General features: G+C 44.8%; 1 protein-coding gene across 5 annotated transcripts in view; it reads right to left on the bottom strand.

The window, feature by feature from the left end:
* RTKN2 (rhotekin 2) overlaps window positions 1-22,438 on the bottom strand; it is an 89,767-nt gene that overhangs the window by 48,522 nt on the left and 18,807 nt on the right. For 2 of the 5 annotated variants that reach the window (XM_073353425.1, XM_073353429.1), the window contains exons 1-2: window positions 15,743-15,843; window positions 2,391-2,590 (exon numbers count right to left, since the gene is read on the bottom strand). The exons of 1 other annotated variant lie outside the window; for it this stretch is intronic. In XM_073353425.1, the coding sequence (XP_073209526.1) occupies window positions 2,391-2,590; window positions 15,743-15,793 (251 nt within the window). In that variant the 5' untranslated portion in view covers window positions 15,794-15,843. Of the gene's footprint in view, window positions 1-2,390; window positions 2,591-15,742; window positions 15,844-22,438 lie in introns of those variants that run through there. 2 more of the 5 variants (XM_073353427.1, XM_073353426.1) reach the window with 1 other exon arrangement.

Here is a 22,438-nt window from a genome sequence, read left to right on the forward strand (position 1 = left end):
TGGCTGATATAGCCATTATGACATGTTGATTTACAAGTACATAGAGCCTTTACACTAGATTTGGTACATCTTTTTGTTACCTAGGAGGATACACTATAGCTATATACATTTATTTAAACAATTATATAGTTTAATGTTTTCAGATTCTCATTACTTGTACATTTCAGTATGTCAGAAAATAGTGAATAATATATTGCTTATTTACTAAATAATGAATGTTTTGCTCAAGATTTGTGTCAAGCTGCGTTAGGATAGTAACTTGAATTTAATTAAACATACAAAACAGCATATAAAATGTATTTTTATTAAACAACACAATCTTAAATGTTTTGGATACATAAACTCCTCTTATCAAACCAGGTTTCATATTTACAACTAAATGATTTATTAAACAGTAGGATTAACTGTAGTCAGCGAATTTAACTGATTATTTCAGGTCAGTTGGGGAACATTTTTAAATATTCCTAAATGAAAGTGATCGAAGCTTAAGTTCCTACTAGCCTAAGTCTCTTGACAATAAGACAATCTTTTAAGTTAGACTGACCTACTGTGCCATATTTATAAAGCTTGGCCTCAAAATCTAGAATTAGTAGGGGAAATATCTTTCTTTATATAGAAAAGCAGCCTTTAACTCAAAGTTTTTGATAGAGGCCCATGGAGTCAGCATATTTTAAGAAACTGTAATAAGTTTAGACCTTACGATATTTTGTATTTAATTCAAATTTCATTTTAAACAGGTTTCTTAAAAAAAAAATTAAATATGAAACATCTGATTTAAATAAAAAAAATGGATTTTTTTATTTAATTTTTTTAAATCATAGGTATTTATCTACCCTAACCACTACCTTGTGGTCAATGGCATCAAAAGCCCACAGATCTAAGAATCAGCATAAATATTTGGTCTTTCTGCTTTTGGTGATGGAGAAAGAAAAGAATGTAAGTCTTTAACTTAATGTGAAAAAGCAATATAACTGGTAAAAGTTTGATGAGGCCATAAAATGTACTGTGGTTTTGTGCATACGCAATAATTTTAAAAATTAGCTTTAATCATCAGGGTTAATCTGGCCAAAAAATAAAATTAGCTAGATTTACCCCCAAAAGGCAACATTTCTAGATGCAAAATGTTAGAAGTTTGTTGCTATGGATACAGTTCATTGGGACTAAGCACATAGTTGCTTGAAGAGTTTCTGCACTGAATTGCTACATAATACTTCATTAAAATGATAATCTGAAAGAAATGGTAGCTCTATATCACTCTTCAATATTTTATACAAGTTCTAGTCCCTTCTGCAGAGCAACATTATACAAGTAAACTGGTCATACTTTAACTCACTCAGGAGTCATAATTAGGGCATATTTTCAACAAAGCATTTGTCTTCATGTTTGTGAAGAACTGTGTATTTTGATTACTATGTTGTAATTAACTAAAATGGCCAGCAGAGGGTACCAATTAACCACTGTGTACAGTCGATCATTAAAGTACATTTAGAAAGAGTAAAAGATTGAAAACTAGAAATAAAGGTATGCTAGTTGGGAGATATTCCCATAAGTAAGGCCCTACTTAGCTTGCAATATTGAGGATTCCACAATATTAGTCTTGCACTGCAATTTTGACAGGAGGAGCCCTTCTCTCTGTGGAGCTGACAGTGGGAGCCCCAGCCACACCGGGGACAGAGAGCGGGAGCCCCTGTCTTCAGCCCCGTATTCCCGCTGTCAGCCCCGGGCCCCCACTCTCAGCCCCACATGGCCGACAGCGGGATCCGCCGCTCTTATCCCCAGGTGGTCAACAGCGGAAAATCGCGAAAAAGTAATAATGGACTTTATTACTTTTCTGCAATTTTCCATGACTTGTCTGCAACTCAGCTGCAATTTTTTGACAATCATCCTGCAATTCAAGTACAGCCTTACCCATAAGGTTTTCCATGCTTTGTTCCTTCACACATATAACCTGATATCTCTGCACATGTTCAATGTAAACTTCTATTGTACAAAACATGCTCATCAGGGTATCCCACACTTACATCTTGAACACTAATGGATAATGCCCATAATATGTTTTAGTAGAGAACAAATTACCTCAATTTACATTTTCTGAAATACCAAATCCAGTAGCTTGAAAGGAGGTTATGAAATGCAGATTTAATGTTCCAGTACAATGAAAAGATCAAGTCCCTGTAGGTTTTTGTTTTGGGGGGGGAGCGAAGGGGGGCGGGGGGAGTTTGATGGGGTGGGACGCGGCAAGCCATTACTAGATCCAATTTTCTGGGTAAGCCTCCTGATACAACACAAACGATTACCTAAACAGTTTTTATTTTATTTTTTTAAATCACAACCTATAGCTTGCCATTGAATTCTCAATTTGTAACAAAACACTAGAGATTATTACTGACCATCCTCCTGTTCTGTACGAGACTGGCTCCTCTTTTTGTTTCTGTAGTTCTGTCTTGTAGGCAAGTATGCGAGCATTGCAAACCATCAGGTTTTTAACTGCATGCAGCACTTGGTCTTTTTGGGTGCTCACTGCAAGCAGTTTACAGATTCCCTCTCGCATGCGGATTTCAAAGTCAATCTTTTCTTGAATGTTGCATTCCTAGATATCAAGATACATACAAGATTGTCAAGAGAGCAAATGTTGTATCCAAATTAATAACAGCACAGAAATCGTATTAAGTTTTTTTTTTAGAAGAACTAAGAATTTGCCTATCATCAAAAGCACGTGGTACCCTAGGTCTTTAATCGTTACACAGTCAGTAAGACTACTTCAGTATTTGAAATGAGTATCCTTTTTTCCTACATAAAAGAGAATACTGGAATGAATTGGTGCATACTGGATTGTGCATTCAACCAGAAGATTAGGGTGAGCTCTAATTCAGATACTGACATTGACTCACTGTATGACCTGAAAGTCACTTAACATACATGCTTCAGTCATCCCGTTTGTAAAATAATGATATTTCTCTACATCATATAGATGTTGTGAGGCCTAATTAAAAAATGCTTACAGAGTATAAAGCTTTTCAACATTCCACTGAAAAACATTTATTTAAGTGGAGCATCTGTGTATTAAGGTGAACACAGTACAACTAAAAGAGAGGGAAAGATTTCAAATAAAATAATTAGATATCCTTCTTTGGTCATCTTGAAGGGGATATAATCAATAGCGATGTGCACTTTTTGATAAATGTAGTTAAAGAATTCAGATACACCTGAATATGTAAAAAGGTAGACTGCAGGATGCTACTGTCCTTTGTTCAAATAGGATATGAATTTAATGCTTATTAAAGTGAACTAAAAATCGGACTTTAACTAGCTTGTAGTAGTTTAAAGATTAACCTACAAAGAGTGCATTCTCTCTGACAGAGGAATTACTATTTATAAAGCACTTTTCTTCCAGAAGGAAGCTACATATATATTATAAAATATCTCACTTACCACTGAAATACAGCATGAAATATATTACCTTGCTACTTGGGGAGGTGGGGAAATATTATCTGTGCATTATACTTAAGATCTTGTGGGAAATATGAATTTTAGTTAACTTTCCATATTACCTTCCAAAAAATTGAAAATCTGCAAAGGTTACTTGCACTATATCATCATCTTGGTTTGCAAATTAAAATCTGTCAACAATTCATATTAATACAGATGAGAATTTATTTTAAAGGAAGCCAGGTCTCACAGCTAGCACCATGTCGGGGAGCAAGGAAACAGGATGGTGTGTAACACATAGCAGATTGCCATTTGCAGTTGCCCCCCATCAGCCAGTCCTCTCATTAAATGGGCTACCACTAGATAATGCCAAAGCGGCAAAGAGTCCTGTGGCACCTTCTAGACTAACAGACGTATTGGAGCATAAGCTTTCGTGGGCAAATACCCACTTCGTCGGATGCATGTAGTGGAAATTTCCAGAGGCAGGTATAATGCCAGTGCTCCTAAGCATTAGCACTGGTCAGAAGATGGCTGTTTGTAAAAGGCAGCACTGATCAGAATCGGGTCTCTTTCTTCCCTCCAACTGCTACAGACCATCACAGTTCCTTTTTCTTTCGGTTACTGGTTGCATAGGCTATCAATTTGCTATCGCAGTGAAGGATGTTGTATCATGCTTCAGGTTAGAGCAGTGATACTCAGATTGAGGCTAGCAAGCTGTAAGCAGCTCTTTAATGTGTCTCCTGCAGCTATTTGTAGCACATGATATTGAAACTCTGATTTAATTATTATCCAATCAGGATGTTTTTACTATGTTATTAACCAATTGTCTTTGATAAAATAATAATACTTGGTCAGCCATTTTGCTGTGAGGAAAATAAAATAAATAAATATATAATAGTAAATAAAACAATCAATTGAACATTACTGTGGCTCCTTTGGGTAATGTTGATTGCTAATTTGGCTCCTGAACCACTGAGGTCAGAGTATCACTGGATTAGAGCAGTGTGTCTTGATCTCAGTCAATGGTTGGGGCATAATTACTTCTAGACTATGAAGCAGTGGGGCAGGTTTGTATTGAATGGGTGTGTTTGTACTAGAAGCAACTGCCTGGTGCCCTGTGGAATAAACAAACTATGTTAGCAAATAATTGAGGTTTTGTGGTACAATTAACTTGTCTTGTTTAAAAGACTGAAAACCTTAAGATGCCTGCTCCTGGCAGCAAGCAATGGATTCCCCTCGAAAAGGGTAGAATTAAAGGGTGCACCAGCTGCTTCTCGCAACCCTGCAGAGACTGGGAGTTTGGAGAAATTTCCTTTTTCAGTAAGTTAGACAACAGCCCACCTTTGATGCAGAAAAAAAAAAACAAAAAAAAAGCAGGTTTCTCCCATTCCCTTCTCCTTACTCTATCCCCTCCATCATTCACTATCCTCCCTCCCCGATTCATTCCATATCCCACATTCATCATCATCTCCTCCTCCCACTCATGATCTCCCTGTTCTGCTCTCTCTCTCTCTCTCTCTCTCACACATGGGAGAGAAAGAAGTAGGGAGCCCCAGAGCCTACTGCCCTCCAGCTAGGCGGAGTAAAAATGGCAAGGAGAGAGGAGGGTGAGCCCCAGAACCCTTACTTCTAGCCAAGAACATCAGCTGAAATGGGGAAGAAGGGCCTCCTCCCAGATATCTCCTAATTCAGGAAGCAAACATGCAGTTTAGGGTAAACTTGCTTGGCAACCACTACCATGCCCCACCTTGTTTTGCAGAGCTCTTTTGTTGCTTCTGGCCCAGCTTTTCTTCTGCTGTACAGAAGGCTCTCAATCTTCCAGCTGGCCTCCTCTCACACCTCTACACTCCAGAAGACCCACTTTCCCTATTTTTAAAGGGATCAGCAGCGCAGAGTCTCTATCTCTCACCTCCCAGCTTTAAAAAAGGGAGCAGCTCTCATTACTCCTTTCCTCTGTCTCCAATCCTGATAACAGAGCAGTGGTGCACAGACCACTATACTCCTTTCCCATCCCATTCTAAAGAGTCAGTAGCTTCCTAACCAGTCAGACCACTTGCTCAGGCAAAATTTCTCCTTCTCTCAGAGTGTGGGTTTTCCAAGCTCTGCTGTAGAATGCCCTGAACTTGTGTCTGCTTGGGCAAGTCAGTGAACATGGGCAGAAGGAAAGACAGAAATTGATAAGGTATTTTGAGGCAAATTCTGTTGAAAAAAATCTTTGTGATAGGGTACTAAGGACTCAGAACAGTTGTGGTAATTGCTTATGCTATGCAGTTCTTCAGCTTCATTCTAATGTTCACAAAAGACTCTTGGCCCCTCTCAAAATATCTAGTTTTGAAAGCAAGTGTGCTGGTTGGAAGTGCTCCTCATGTTCAGTTGAACTTTGGATCTTCCCCATGGGTGGAATAGCCATACATTACTTACATCTATCCCCATGCTACTGTGTAAAAATTTTGCCCAAGAACTTCCTATCATTGCCAGCTTCAGTATAACTGTGGAACAGGCAAAGTGCAAGCACTTACTGTGCTTTCAGAGTAGCCCTAGATGACAGGATGACTAAAGAGAGGCAACTAATTGATTAGAGGAGTGATTTAGTGGCTTAATTTGGGAATCACTTGGGTTCCTCATATCAGCAAAGGGTTACTTGATTTTTTCTAAACCTTACAGAGCTTCCCTCTGAAAGTGATAGCATGCCATTGAGAGGACTGGCAGACCATCATTTTATCAAAGGCTGAGTTTCCCAGTACATTAGTCTTTTTATAACAACAGGATTCCCCAATTGTTAATTTCACCAATTCAGTTATATCACTGGTAGCAATAGCATGGACAGGGCTCCAGACAGTCACTGCCATTTTAAGCATGCTATTCTAAAGGATTGTCTATAGGGGGAATAGCCTACAATGGTAGTCTGCAATAGCTTCCCTGTGGACACTGAGCCCTGGTCTACACTAGGACTTTAGGTCGAATTTAGCAGCGTTAAATCGATGTAAACCTGCACCCGTCCACACAATGAAGCCCTTTATTTCGACTTAAAGGGCTCTTAAAATCAATTTCCTTACTCCACCCCTGACAAGTGGATTAGCGCTTAAATCGACGTTGCCGGCTCGAATTTGGGGTACTGTGGACACAATTCGATGATATTGGTCTCTGGGAGCTATCCCAGAGTGCTCCATTATGACCGCTCTGGACAGCACTCTCAACTCAGATGCACTGGCTAGGTAGACAGGAAAAGAACCGCGAACTTTTGAATCTCATTTCCTGTTTGGCCAGCGTGGCAAGCTGCAGGTGACCATGCAGAGCTCATCAGCACAGGTGACCATGATGGAGTCCCAGAATCGGAAGAGCTCCAGCATGGACCGAACGGGAGGTATGGGATCTGATCGCTGTTTGGGGAGAGGAATCCGTGCTATCAGAACTCCGTTCCAGTTTTCGAAATGCCAAAACCTTCGTGAAAAATCTCGCAGGGCATGAAGGACAGAGGCCATAACAGGAACCCGAAGCAGTGCAGCGTGAAACTGAAGGAGCTGAGGCAAGCCTACCAGAAAACCAGAGAGGCGAACAGCCGCTCTGGGTCAGAGCCCCAAACATGCCGCTTCTATGATGAGACGCATGCCATTTTAGGGGGTTCAGCCACCACTACCCCAGCCGTGTTGTTTGACTCCTTCAATGGAGATGGAGGCAATACGGAAGCAGGTTTTGGGGACGAAGAAGATGATGAGGAGGAGGAGGTTGTAGATAGCTCACAGCAAGCAAGCGGAGAAACCGGTTTTCCCGACAGCCAGGAACTGTTTCTCACCCTAGACCTGGAGCCAGTACCCCCCGAACCCACCCAAGGCTGCTTCCTGCACCCAGCAGGCGGAGAAGGGACCTCTGGTGAGTGTACCTTTTAAAATACTATACATGGTTTAAAAGCAAGCATGTGAAAGGATTACTTTGCCCTGGCATTTGCAGTTCTCCTAGATGTAGTCCTAAAGCCTTTGCAAAAGGTTTCTGGGGAGGGCAGCCTTATTGCATCCTTCATGGTAGGACACTTTACCACTCCAGGCCAGTAACACGTACTCAAGAATCATTGTACAACAAAGCATTGCAGTGTATGTTTGCTGGCATGAAAACAACATCCGTTCTTTATCTCTCTGTGTTATCCTCAGGAGAGTGAGATATAATTCATGGTCACCTGGTTGAAATAGAGTGCTTTTCTTCAGGGGACACTCAGAGGAGCCCGTTCCTGCTGGGCTGTTTGCCTGTGGCTAAACAGAAATGTTCCCCGCTGTTAGCCACAGGGAGAGGGGAAGGTTGAGGGGGTAGTCACGCAGTGGGAGGAGGCAAAATGCGACCTTGTAACGAAAGCACATGTGCTATGTATGTAATGTTAACAGCAAGGTTTACCCTGAAAGAGTGTAGCCACTGTTTTATAAAATGTGTCTTTTTAAATACCGCTGTCCTTTTTTTTTTCCTCCACCAGCTGCATGTGTTTCAATGATCACAGGATCTTCTCCTTCCCAGAGGCTAGTGAAGCTTAGTAAGAAAAAAAAAAACGCACTCGTGATGAAATGTTCTCCGAGCTCATGCTGTCCTCCCACACTGACAGAGCACAGACGAATGTGTGGAGGCAAATAATGTCAGAGTGCAGGAAAGCACAAAATGACCGGGAAGAGAGGTGGAGGGCTGAAGAGAGGGCTGAAGCTCAAATGTGGCGGCAGCGTGATGAGAGGAGGCAGGATTCAATGCTGAGGCTGCTGGCGGACCAAACCAGTATGCTCCAGTGTATGGTTGAGCTGCAGCAAAGGCAGCTGGAGCACAGACTGCCACTGCTGCCCCTCTGTAACCAACCGCCCTCCTCCCCAAGTTCCATAGCCTCCACACCCAGACGCCCAAGAACGCGGTGTGGGGGCCTCCGGCCAACCAGCCACTCCACCACAGAGGATTGCCCAAAAAAAAGAAGGCTGTCATTCAATAAATTTTAAAGTTGTAAACTTTTAAAGTGCTGTGCTTAAAGTGCTGTGTGGCATTTTCCTTCCCTCCTCCACCACCTCTCCTGGGCTACCTTGGTAGTCATCCCCCTATTTGTGTGATGAATAAATAAAGAATGCATGAATGTGAAGCAACAATGACTTTATTGCCTCTGCAAGCGGTGATTGAAGGGAGGAGGGGCGGGTGGTTAGCTTACAGGGAAGTAGAGTGAACCAAGGGGCGGGGGGTTTCATCAAGGAGAAACAAACAGAACTTTCACACCGTAGCCTGGCCAGTCATGAAACTGGTTTTCAAAGCTTCTCTGATGCGTACCGCGCCCTCCTGTGCTCTTCTAACCACCCTGGTGTCTGGCTGCGCGTAACCAGCAGCCAGGCGATTTGCCTCAACCTCCCACCCCGCCAAAAACGTCTCCCCCTTACTCTCACAGATATTGTGGAGCACACAGCAAGCAGTAATAACAGTGGGAATATTGGTTTCGCTGAGGTCTAAGCGAGTCAGTAAACTGCACCAGCGCGCCTTTAAACGTCCAAATGCACATTCTACCACCATTCTGCACTTGCTCAGCCTGTAGTTGAACAGCTCCTGACTACTGTCCAGGCTGCCTGTGTACGGCTTCAGGAGCCATGGCATTAAGGGGTAGGCTGGGTCCCCAAGGATACATATAGGCATTTCAACATCCCCAACAGTTATTTTCTGGTCTGGGAATAAAGTCCCTTCCTGCAGCTTTTGAAACAGACCAGAGTTCCTGAAGACGCGAGCATCATGCACCTTTCCCGGCCATCCCACATTGATGTTGGTGAAACGTCCCTTGTGATCCACCAGAGCTTGCAGCACTATCGAAAAGTACCCCTTGCGGTTTATGTACTCGGCGGCTTGGTGCTCCGGTGCCAAGATAGGGATATGGGTTCCGTCTATAGCCCCACCACAGTTAGGGAATCCCATTGCAGCAAAGCCATCCACTATGACCTGCACATTTCCCAGGGTCACTACCCTTGATATCAGCAGATCTTTGATTGCGTGGGCTACTTGCATCACAGCAGCCCCCACTGTAGATTTGCCCACTCCAAATTGATTCCCAACTGACCGGTAGCTGTCTGGCGTTGCAAGCTTCCACAGGGCTATAGCCACTCGCTTCTCAACTGTGAGGGCTGCTCTCATCTTGGTATTCATGCGCCTCAGGGCAGGGGAAAGCAAGTCACAAAGTTCCATGAAAGTGCCCTTACGCATGCGAAAGTTTCGCAGCCACTGGGAATCGTCCCAGACCTGCAACACTATGCGGTCCCACCAGTCTGTGCTTGTTTCCCGAGCCCAGAATCGGCGTTCCACAGCATGAACCTGCCCCATTAGCACCATGATGCATGCATTGGCAGGGCCCATGCTTTCAGAGAAATCTGTGTCCATGTCCTGATCACTCACGTGACCGCGCTGACGTTGCCTCCTCGCCCGGTATCGCTTTGCCAGGTTCTGGTGCTGCATATACTGCTGGATAATGCGTGTGGTGTTTAATGTGCTCCTAATTGCCAAAGTGAGCTGAGCGGCCTCCATGCTTGCCTTGGTATGGCGTCCGCACAGAAAAAAGGCGCGGAACGATTGTCTGCCGTTGCTCTGACGGAGGGAGGGGCGACTGACGACACGGCTTACAGGGTTGGCTTCAGGGAGCTAAAATCAACAAAGGGGGTGTCTTTACATCAAGGAGTATTTCAGACAGGACTTCACGGAGGGTTCCAATAAGAAATGGTGCACCTAAGTTATCGTTCTTATTGGAACAAGGAGGTTAGCCTGGCCTCTGATTGATACATGGCTAGATTTACCTCGCTGCACCTTCTCTGAGAGTGACTGCAGTGTGACCCTGAGGAATGAGTCCCCTAGACAGGGGAGGAGGCAAATGAGTACAAAACTAATCTGGTCTATTTCTTGTTTTGACCCACTCCATCTATCTTTTACATCTTTGGCTGGCAGCAGACGGTGCAGAAGGACTGCATGCCATCCACATCTCATGGCTGCTCGGCAGAAGATGGTACAGTACGACTGCTAGCCATCCTCATCTCTTGCCTGCCTGGCAGAAGATGGTACAGTACGACTGCTAGCCATCCTCATCTCTTGCCTGCCTGGCAGAAGATGGTACAGTACGACTGCTAGCAGTCCGTATCACCTGCCCGCTCACCATAAGATGGTTCAATAGGACTGACTGCAGGACTAAAGAGAATGACCTGGTCAAGTCACTCCAAATTTAGTCCCTGCGCCCATGTCTGCCCAGGCGCTCCCAGCCGACGTGGCCAGGAGCACCTCGGACACGACGAGGACGACTACCAGTCGTATTGCACCGTCTGCTGCCAGAAGGCAATGGGTTGCTGCTACTGTGCAGCAAAGCCGTACTGCATCTGCCAGCACCCAGGAGACATAGGGTGACGGTTACCTGAGCGGGCTCCATGCTTGCCGTGGTATGGCGTCTGCACAGGTAACTCAGGAAAAAAGACGCGAAATGATTGTCTGCCCTTGCTTTCACGGAGGGAGGGAGGGAACGGGGGCCTGACGATATGTACCCAGAACCACCCGCGACAATGTTTTAGCCCCATCAGAGTGCTCCATTGTGACTGCTCTGGACAGCACTCTCAGATGCCCGATTGTTTGCCGTTGCTCTGACGCCGGGAGGGGTGCTTACAGGGTTGGCTTCAGGGAGCTAAAATCAACAAAGCGGGTGGCTTTACATCAAGGAGTATTTCAGGCAGGACTTCACGGAGGGTTCCAATAAGAAATGGTGCACCTAAGTTATTGTCCTTATTGGAACAAGAAGGTTAGCCTGGCCTCTGATTGATACATGGCTAGATTTACCTCGCTGCACCTTCTCTGTGAGTGACTGCAGTGTGATCTAGAAGAATGAGTCCCCTAGACAGGGGAGGGGGGGAAGCAAATGAGTACAAAACAAATCTGGTCTATTTCTTGTTTTGATCCACTCCATCTATCTTTTACATCTTTGGCTGGCAGCAGACGGTGCAGAAGGACTGCATGCCATCCACATCTCATGGCTGCTCGGCAGAAGATGGTACAGTACGACTGCTAGCAGTCCATATCGCCTGCCCGCTCACCTTAAGACGGTTCAATAGGACTGACTGCAGGACTAAAGAGAATGACCTGGTCAAGTCACTCCAAATTTAGTCCCTGCACCCATGTCTGCCCAGGCGCTCCCAGCCGACGTGGCCAGGAGCACCTCGGACATGACGATGACGGCTACCAGTCGTACTGTACCGTCTGCTGCCACAAGGCAAGGGGTTGCTGCTACTGTGTAGCAATGCCGTACCGCGTCTGCCAGCACCCAGGAGACATAGGGTGACGGTTACCTGAGCGGGCTCCATGCTTGCAGTGGTATGGCGTCTGCACAGGTAACTCAGGAAAAAAGGCGCGAAATGATTGTCTGCCCTTGCTTTCACAGAGGGAGGGAGGGAACGGGGGCCTGACGATATGTACCCAGAACCACCCGCGACAATGTTTTAGCCCCATCAGGCATTGGGATCTCAACCCAGAATTCCAATGGGCAGCGGAGACTGCGGGAACTGTGGGATAGCTACCCACAGTGCAACGCTCCGGAAGTCGACTCTAGCCTCGGTACTGTGGAAGCGCTCCGCCGAGTTAATGCACTTAGAGCATTTTCTGTGGGGACACACACACTCGAATATATAAAACCGATTTCTAAAAAACCGACTTCTATAAATTCGACCTTATTCCGTAGTGTAGACATACCCTTATTTCACTCTAAGAGTGCTTGTGTGAGGTTTAGCTTAATCCACTTTACAAGTGAATTAAACTAAACTGTACACATGCATTTAATGCAGAAATATCCATGTGGGAAGCTATTATAGCGTAACTACTGCACTTTAAATTCACACCTTTGCTTATTTCACAATAGCTTCTCCCTGTAGACAAGACCTAACTCGTCTCAAAGCAGGTTTTCCTTTGCAGGTTACACTTAAGATGCCACAAGTTCCCAGAGTCTTATCCCCATTAGTGGTTTCTTAGCATTCCTACTTTTGGTGCAAAATTCTAGAAAGTTTCCCGGTGTTGATGAGGCCAGGGAGTCTCACCAAAGCAAAAGCAGCTATGGAGTATAAAATATAAATTGACTATATTTATAAAGAATGTCCAAGTCACTCTTAGCTACAGAACTGCTATCACAACATTCTTGGAGCATTTCAGGCCTAAAGAGTCTCCTTCATTGTGAGAAAGATTTTTAAACGTTACATTTATAATCATTCCTGGAAAAAAAGCCATAGAAATCAGTTAAAATGGAGAAATTAATTTAGTAAGCTTTTAGCGGACAAAAAAAGCATCTATTCCACAATAGCTACTATATATCCTATACTGTAAATAAATGGGTTCTTGGTATTTCAACTTTTGGTCTAAGCCAAAGTACAAGTGCTGTTTACATCAGTAAATCATTTATTAAAAATTCATATGTTCCACAATTTAGAAGCAAATAATTTTCAAAAATGTATGCAGTTCATTGCAATGGCTTTTCATGCACTTCAGCATATCTCTTCTACAGAATTTTGCAATAAAATAATAAAACATGTTTACTCTAGATGATAGCACTACAATAATTTCTTTCCGACAACTAGTTTCTTGCTGTGAAGCTTTTGTGCTATCATGTGCTAAATGTTTCTATCATGACAAAATGCAACATCATGGCTCTTAAAAAGAGACATGATTACCATGTTCTGATTACCCTTTTGCTTCCTCCATGCACAGAATCTTAGTGGTCCAATAATCGTACCTTGCACCTACATAGTGTTTTTCATCTGTATCTCACAAAGCACTTTAGAAGTGAGTAAAAGTATGGGCCCCATTTTACAGATTGGGAAAATGAGAGAGAGTAAGTGCAAATCAAATCAAGGGCACAACTGACAATAAAACCCAAGCCTCTTGATGTCAACTCCTGTAATCTAACCATTAGATGAGACTGCTACCCCATCTGAGAGAATTTTTGAAGTACATACTATTAGAAAAATGGGATTCCTGCCTGTCTGCAACTCATAAAAGTACTCGTGGTTAGCTCCAACAGCAAATTGATCTTTACTATATTTAGATTTATGTTCAAAAATAAGGGACACCTATCCAACACTCTGTACAAACACCCTGCCATAATTTAGAAAAATAAAATTAAAACTCCTCTCCATCTCCACATTCTCAACCCTTATCAAAACCCACCCTGCAGTGGCAACCCACACAGAATGTTTAGGGCACATAGCTTTTCTTTCAGCATTTCTAAGCAGACATCTCTCTTCACGTTCACTTTTCTATCATCAGTCTCTCCCAGGACCTCTAATTAATCTCAAATAAACACCTCGGACACACAGGTAACAAGCAGCTATATGCGCGAAAAAGAATTCATCAGAAAAAAGACTGGTAATCTCTAGAAATGGCATTGAGAAAGTGAGAAAAACTGCCCTATATTCAAGCAAATATAATGAATATTATAGGTTTTAATAGCCTACAAATCATATATGCACATAGTTTGAAATAACTTGCTCACCAAGTACTCAGAATATTTTGATATATATATGCATATCTTCCTTCATTTCTCTCAAAACCCTCCATGTATCCTTTCGTCAGATATTTACTGTGGAGCTTCCCGAAACTGATGGAGGGAAGCCAACACAAATTTATCCTCCCCAAGAGCCACTGGACCCAAGACCATAAGACGATCACCTGCAAACTCAATCATGTGAAGTATGGATAGAGCATGAAGCAGAAAGCGGTGTGTGCACTAAAATTCACAATAGTACGTATGTACAGATCAAAAGAAGAAAGAACACACTAACACTTAAGAAAACGAAGAAAAACCAGGCACAAAGGTCCTATACAACTGAGCGTGCTGGATCGTAAACAAAAGATGGCGGCCTTCCGGCTATTACTAGCCAAGGGAGACACTATACATAATGTCACTCCTAGGATGAGTCCCATACAAGTATGAGCTTGGCAGGATTGCTTCACAACACTGCCATCTGCAACCTCACATTCTTCCTGGATTCTATCGGCAGTGAGATTATTTATTTAAATAAGTTATGAAGGCATGGTCAGAATTTTACCAGTAGCAGCTGTCCAAAAAAATGCTGCCTTAGGAGACTGAAGCAGACATACTCGAAGAAATACTAATATTACAAGTGCAATTATCGTTTTTTTCTCAGCTCTGGCCTCCCGCCTGTCAATAATGAACAATTAGTGAAGGGTAAGGGCAGGGTAAGAGTATTTGTGTAGCCAGATGTGTATATTTTTGTCATATTTTAATGAAAATGTCTATATTTAGAATCTTCTTTTCCCTCCCCCCATCTCCTTTGTTTATTAACCGATTTTGATAACATTTGAAATGAAGTCAGTTTTTTCCTTTTTTAGAGGCCACTCATAGTGCAAGGGCCTAAATTGTAGCTTAGCTGGTTTATGCCTTGATCCGGCCCGGGGTTATAATTTGTAATGGATGGGGGTCTATCATTCTAAGTGCTAAGAGTAAGCAAAATAGCATTTTTAAAAGTAAATAATTTAAAGGAGCCAAAACTACATTTACAGTGGATTACAAGAAAAAGGTAGTCCGATTCTGGCAGTGAAAAGAGCAGCTGAGACAAATTTGTAAAGGCTATGAGACATATAAATGAATAAGGAATTATTTTAAAACTTTAAAATAAGTAAGACAATTATAATTTTGAAGGCGGGGGGGGGGGGTGTGCATGTGAAATATTTCACTGGATCAAATCTGCTTCAGCAGCTCAATGCAACACACCAGATGGGGAAGCGCTGCTGGGTCGAGGCACTGGGAGGCACCACGCCTCTAAGAACACAGCCCTGGGAAGCGGGAGCTGAGCGGCACCGTCCTGCGGGGCGGGCGAAGCCCCGCTGCCCCCACCCCTTATTTTTTGCAGCCCCTACAGAAGGCTCACCCCGGCTGGATAACTCCCCCTGGGACCCTCCCTAGCCCGGCGGGAGCTCCCCTCGGACTCTGTCTGGCAGCGCCCTTACCGCCGGCCCTGACTGAGCCCCTCACGCCCCCTCCCTCGCAACCAGTCACCCCCGCACAGGCTGTACCGCTGTAAACAGCAGGGAGCAGCCTGCAATCCCCAGGGAGGGCAGCTTCAGGGCGGCGGCTTCAGCGGACGTTACTGAGCATGCTCCGTTCGTAAGCGCACGGTCAATTACAGCTCCGGCCCTGCCTCACTCCCCCGCCGGGTGCTGGCCTGGGGGTGCCGGCTCGCTCCTCACACACTTGCCGGAGGGAAGCGGGCCGGGACCCGGCTCGACAGGCTCCAAGCACCGGGCAGCGTCGTGGAACAACGCGCGGGGGTAGCGGGGAGCTGCTCACCGGCTCCTCCTGCTCCGGGCGGGTGGCCCAGGGACCCCGGCAGCGCTGCATCTCTCGCCGCCCGCACCAGCGTTCAAAACTCCCGCTCCCAGCCTCCCGTCCAGCCCAACGGTAGCCGCGGCCCCGCCCCCAAAGGGAGAGCTCGGCCCGGGCCCCGCCCCCACGCACAGCGCTTCAGCGGGCCCCGCCCCCACGGCGACTTCCCGTTTTAGCCCGGCCCGCGAGCCGCGTCCGCTGGTACCCGCCGCAGGCCCGAGTCTGTTGCCATCACACTCGTCAGAACGTGCGGCATGGCTGGAACTGAGCATGCGCAGTAATATCCAGCGACGCCGCTGCCCTGGCGAGGGCTAGGGACTCGGGTGACAGTTACCCGGCCAGGGCAGGGAGAGCTGTCTCCAGGAGCTGCAAAAATAGGGTGGGGGTCGGGGAGGGGCAACGGGGCTTTCCCCACCCTCCCGGCAGGCCGGTGCCGCTCAGCTCCCGCTTCCCAGGCCTGTGTTCTTGGAGGCGTGGTGCCTCCCAGTGCCTCGACCCAGCAGCGCTTCCCCATCTGGGCTGAGGTATGGCGCTGCTAAAGGAAACTTGGAAGTGTCCCCCCACCCATCTGTCACAATTTGCTCCCCCCTGCTGGACGGGAGCCTGGTGAACGGCAGAGGCGGCACAACAGCACACCCACCGATGTCCGCAACTGCAATCTGTGACGGTGGCAGTTTGCAAAATTACACTGGCTCTTGCTCCCACTGAAGTTAATAAAATCTCCCCCCTGTGTTTTGCGCTGCATGCATCCGATGAAGTGAGCTGTAGCTCACGAAAGCTCATGCTCAAATAAATTGGTTAGTCTCTAAGGTGCCACAAGTCCTCCTTTTCTTCTTACTGAAGTTAATGGGAGTTTTAACAGTGACTGCAGTGCGAGCAGGATTGGGTCCGTGGTGCATAAACTCATCAAAGTAAGGACTTTGGCTTTTATTCCTTTGGAAGAGCTACATGCATAGTTATGGCTCATAAATAACAAGGTTTTATAAAAAGCTGTGATGGAACAGTGTAAACATGATTTGGGGCTACAAGAAAAAGTTAAAGATCTTTTTGTTTCTCAGTGTTGGTCTACATGTCCTAAGGTCCTTTCTGAATGTGTGCCTGGATTCTGCTACAGGAGTGTCAGAAAAATTAAAATAATACAAATTCTTCTTGTTTTTTTGTGTTTTAAGTTATCTGTTTTAGGCATCTCTTGAAAAATGGTGAGTGCGGAATCCAGTGGTTGTTAAGGAGTCAGTCTCTTCTGAACAACAACAGTGAATCTGAAGCTTCACTTCAGAATGAATTTTTGTAGGTGAATTACAAATCCTTGGACACCTAGTCTTAGAATGAAATGCTAATAAAGTTATGTGAAGGGGTGGAGGTAATAGAAATTGAAAGGATGCCAATATTTTGCATCATTTATCAATCACAACAATTTATAAATGACAACAAAATTTATACCTTACTACAGTTAATATTTGTGGTGTTTGCAATAAAGTTCTGCATTTTCAGATTTTTAGCGAGTATATTCATCAAGAATATAATCATGCATTGTTAAAATGCATTATTTTGAATACTTGGATAATATTATTGAAACATTTATTATTTTTATAATGTCTAACCAGGAAAATCAATCAAAGTTGAATAATGACCTGTTTCAAGAGATTAATTTTCTTGACACTTATTTTCTTTACGATTCATTATCTTATTTTTTTCTAAAATAGGTCAATACCAGTTCTTTCAGATTAATATTCTTTAAACAGACTGAAACAGACAACTGTTCCTGAGCTTTTAACAATAGGAGGGCCATATGTAGTCAGAGTTCAAATTGAAGTAATACATCAATTTTTAACCGTATTTTTGGGGTGTCAATTTTCTTTTTAATTATGCAATATTAATGTGATGATACTTCAGTAATTGTGTTAGTTCTGCTAGTTATGTATATTGTGAAAAATTATACATGTAATTATTCATCACATTTAACATAATAAGAATGGAAACCATCTCTGTCTTCTGCGGTTTTGCAGAGGCGGGTTTCCTTTACCAACTGTAATCTTGCTCAAAAGCTTGTTTAGTTGGACTTCTAAGTACTACCTCTTTCTCTCATTTGTCAGACCTTTGTTTTTCCCTTTAAGCCTTTCCTTAGATAATAATTCCCATTTACTCTTGTCATAAATATAAAGGGAAGGGTAAACCCCTTTGAAATCCCTCCTGGCCAGGGGAAAGCTCCTCTCACCTGTAAAGGTTTAAGAAGCTAAAGGTAACCTCGCTGGCACCTGTCCAAAATGACCAACGAGGAGACAAGGTACTTTCAAAAGCTGGGAGGAGGGAGAGAGACAAAGGGTCTGTGTGTCTGTCTATATTCTGTCTTTGCCGGGGATAGACCAGGAAGGGAGTCTTAGAACTTTTAGTAAGTAATCTAGCTAGGTACGTGTTAGATTATGATTTCTTTAAATGGCTGAGAAAAGAACTGTGCTGAATAGAATAACTATTTCTGTCTGTGTATCTTTTTTGTAACTTAAGGTTTTGCATAGAGGGGTTCTCTATGTTTTGAATCTAATTACCCTGTAAGGTATCTACCATCCTGATTTTACAGGGGGGATTTCTTTATTTCTGTTTACTTCTATTTTTATTAAAAGTCTTCTTGTAAGAAAACTGAATGCTTTTTCATTGTTCTCAGATCCAAGGGTTTGGGTCTGTGGTCACCTATGCAAATTGGTGAGGCTTTTTATCCAACATTTCCCAGGAAAGGGGGGGTGCAAGTGTTGGGAGGATTGTTCTTAAGATCCAAGGGTCTGGGTCTGTAGTCACCTAGGCAAATTGGTGAGGCTTTTTACCGAACCTTGTCCAGGAAGTGGAGTGCAAGGTTTTGGGAAGTATTTTGGGGGGAAAGATGCATCCAAACTGCTCTTCCCCAGTAACCAGTATTAGTTTGGTGGTGGTAGCGGCCAATCCAAGGACAAAGGGTGGAATATTTTGTACCTTGGGGAAGTTTTGACCTAAGCTGGTAAAGATAAGCTTAGGAGGTTTTTCATGCAGGTCCCCACATCTGTACCCTAGAGTTCAGAGTGGGGGAGGAACCTTGACAACTCTCATGAAACCACATTTCTTCAGAAAATATAAGTTAGCATTTGTGACACAACTGAATGCTGTTGGCTGGAGTGGGATAAATCCAGAACTCTAATGGATGGAACAATATGTTAATATAAAGTATTACGAGATTTAGAGAATCTAAAACTCCATTGCTTCATCAGGGTTACACATGCGTTTGAGAGTAAAAATTGTCCCATGGCATTTACAGTCTAAGCAGAAGGGTTCAGTGCTTGCTTTCTGCACAGCAGGTAACACAACTCTGAATCAGCTGGCATGAAGAGCCCATATGGGATGGAATTCACACTTCCCCACAAGAAGTCTGTGTAACTGTTTGGGGAACTAAGTGGGAGCAGAAAGTATGGTATTCAGTCCCCAACATGCAATGGGCTCCAGGCTACAACATAGCTCCTCCATTGCTGATATCCCAGTGTCCCAGTGTATGGACTAGAATAGTGACTGCACATTTTGGGGGTGGGGGGTTGACAACCCTAGATTATATAGCCATAAGTGGCATGGCTCGAGCCCCCAAAATCCCATTTGTGCTGAACCATTTGGAACTAGCCTCAGTGCTGGAATATTTGAATTCATTGGAGAAACCCACTCAGGACGCAGAAGGCCGTATGTTAGGTCACAGCACAGCCCATTTATACAGCCCAACTGCAGAGTTTATGTAGTGCAGAGGGCCTTATGCTGGACTGAATTTCATCCAGTGTGAGAGGCCACCTCTTCCCAAAATTTAAAATCATCTTTACTGTAACGTGTCAGGGCTCTACTGGCCTACGCAAAAAAGATCCATTTACTAAACTTGCATCCCCTGCATATTTTAATACTAAACCACAGACTTGGCAGAATATTTTGGGGGACGTTTCCATAAGTATAAATGACTTCTAAGAATTGCTTTGAAAATTGATGCACAAGGCTAGCAGTTCTTAGTCCTGATCCAAACATAAACAGACAGAGTATGTTATGATACTGCATAACCCGTAACATGATTCCAATGAATAGAACATAGAATATCGGGGTTGGAAGGGACCTCAGGAGATCATCTAGTCCAACCCCCTGCTCAAAGCAGGACCAATCCCCAATTTTTGCCCCAGATCCCTAAATGGCCCCCTCAAGGATTGAACTCACAACCCTGGGTTTAGCAGGCCAATGCTCAAACCACTGAGCTATCTCTCCCCCCCTGCTAATTATTACTTATTTGTCTTTTGGTAGCACCTAGAGGCCATGACCCCATTGTGCCAGTGTAACCCACACACCTCCTGGGTGTGGTGTTCTGTCCCATCTAGTGGCACCGAGACCAATTAGATTGAATCTGCTCTACAGCTGTAGCTAATAGCCAGTAGAGGCTCATGCTTGAAGCCACAGAGGCTCCAGCTTTGATCCTGCCTCCCAACGACCAGGGTCTCTTGGCATTACAAGTGGGGGCTCGTCTGGGATTTCAACTGGGAAGTCTCTGAAGCTCGGGACGCGCTTCCTTAGCTAGGGGACGTATGTAACCCACACACCTCCTCCTGGGTGTGGTGTTCTGTCCCATCTAGTGGCACCAAGACCTATTAGAGCAGAGGTGGGCAAACTACAGCCTGCGGGCCACATCCGGCCTGCAGGACCATCGTGCCTGACCCCTGAGCTCCTGGCCGGGGAGGCTAGCCCCCGGCCCCTCCCCCGCAGTGACAAAGACGCGCTGCTAGTGCTCTGGCCTGCTGGGCAGCATGGGCAGCATGGCTGGCTCCAGCAGGGCTGTGAGCTCCTGCCGCTCTGAGCAGCATGGTAAGGGGATGGGGGGGGGGGGGGTTGGGTAAGGGGCAAGGGATCCTGAGGGACAGTCAGGGGACAGGGAGCAGGGGGCGGTTGGATGGGGCGGAGGTTCTGGGGGGGAACGGTCAGGGGATGGGAAAAGGGGAGGGATTGGTTAGGTGTGGGAGTACTGGGGGGGCGGTTAGGGGGTGGGGGTATGGATAGGGGGCAGGGCAGTCAGGGGATGGGGAGTAGGGGGGGTTGGATAGGCATGGGAGTCCCAGGGGGGCTGTCAGGGGACGGGGGTGTGGACAGGGGGCGGGGCAGTCGGGGACAGGGAGCAGGGGGGTTTGGTTAGAGGGTGGAGTCCCGGGGGGCAGTTAGGGGTGGGGGTCCCGGGAGCCGAGGGCGTGGTCAGGGGACAAGGAGCAGGGAAGGTTGGATGGGTCGGAGGTTCTGAGGGGGGGCAGTCAGGGGGCAGGAAGTGGGAGCGGGCGGTTGGGGGCGGGGGCTAAGCTGTTTGGGGAGGCACAGCCTTCCCTACCCGGCCCTCCATACAGTTTCACAACCCCGATGTGGCTCTCGGGCCAAAAAGTTTGCCCACCCCTGAATTAGAGAAAGAGATTGAGTCAGCGCTACAGACTTAGCTAACAACCAGTTGGCTCATGCTTTAAGCTTCAGAGGCTCCAGGTTCGATCCTGTCTGTCGGCATCAAACTAGGTACTTGCAATGCAGATACAACACCGTGCATCTGCAACCCAATAGTTGCTCCAGGTGTTTCACAACTTAGCTAATTCTTCCAATCGATCATCCCAGAACAAATCAACCTATATTCAAGTTTCCCAGGAGCACTCGCTTCCAGAAATACTACAGAGTTTAACAGGATGGAAGTCTCAAGAGCGCACCAAAATGGTTCTGCCAAAAACAGTGTGGGTGTGTGGCTGTGATCAATCATTGCAAGGACAAGTGAGGCCAGTCACCATTAACTACTCTTTTAACATCTCTGAAAGAGGTTTTTTTTCCCCTTGTAGTAAAGACAACCAATGGGATTCTGTGGGAGCCTTCCTAGAATTTTACATTGCTAATTAGAATGCTTGTGAGGCACACTTTGTCAAATCCATCTTAATGGGCCTCACAATGTCATTCTATTAATAGCATAAAGGGGGTCATGCCTGCAGCCCTTACACATTTAACAGACATTGACTTGAATTGGAACCAAGAAGAAATCAATGAAAGTTGTGTGTGTATAATCACAGTGTGACTGGGTCCCAATGAATGTATTTATTACTCTCCGTGAGTCCATTTTTCCCCAGCTGGTTCAAAGACCATTTTATTTTAATTCAAAATTTAGTCTTTCATTCAGTTTCATCTCCATTTGCTTTGGTTGTAATTTGTGTTTATTTACAACGGCCCTAGTTTTGCTATAAAATCAGGGTTTATATTCATTTGAGCTGAAAGATGTTTAAGTTTAAAAATAAAACATGTCAAAAGAGGGTTTCCAACAAAAGTGTTATTCCTTTTCTCTTAAATAAATGTGGGATTGATGTTTTTACATTGCATTTTTAGAAGGAGTGAGTTGTCTTTGTTTTTGCAGGCCAGACTTGATTAACTCTGACTAGGTTGACCTGCTATGGAGATACAGGCAGATATTCTGAACTGGGGATGAGGTGGGCTTTATGCCACCTTTGCAGTCAAGTGTCATAAAGCTACTATGCTGGCCCTATGCCACAAGTGGAGTACCTAGATAGTAGGTAAAACCAGCCTCTGACTCCTTTATTCTGCTGAAGATGGAGCAGCACAAAACAGCAGAAGGAGGCCGGAATTAGGCCCAGGATCCATATCCTGGCTTTG

The sequence above is a fragment of the Lepidochelys kempii genome, chromosome 7 (assembly GCF_965140265.1).
Source record: "Lepidochelys kempii isolate rLepKem1 chromosome 7, rLepKem1.hap2, whole genome shotgun sequence".
Taxonomy (NCBI): Eukaryota; Metazoa; Chordata; order Testudines; family Cheloniidae; genus Lepidochelys; species Lepidochelys kempii.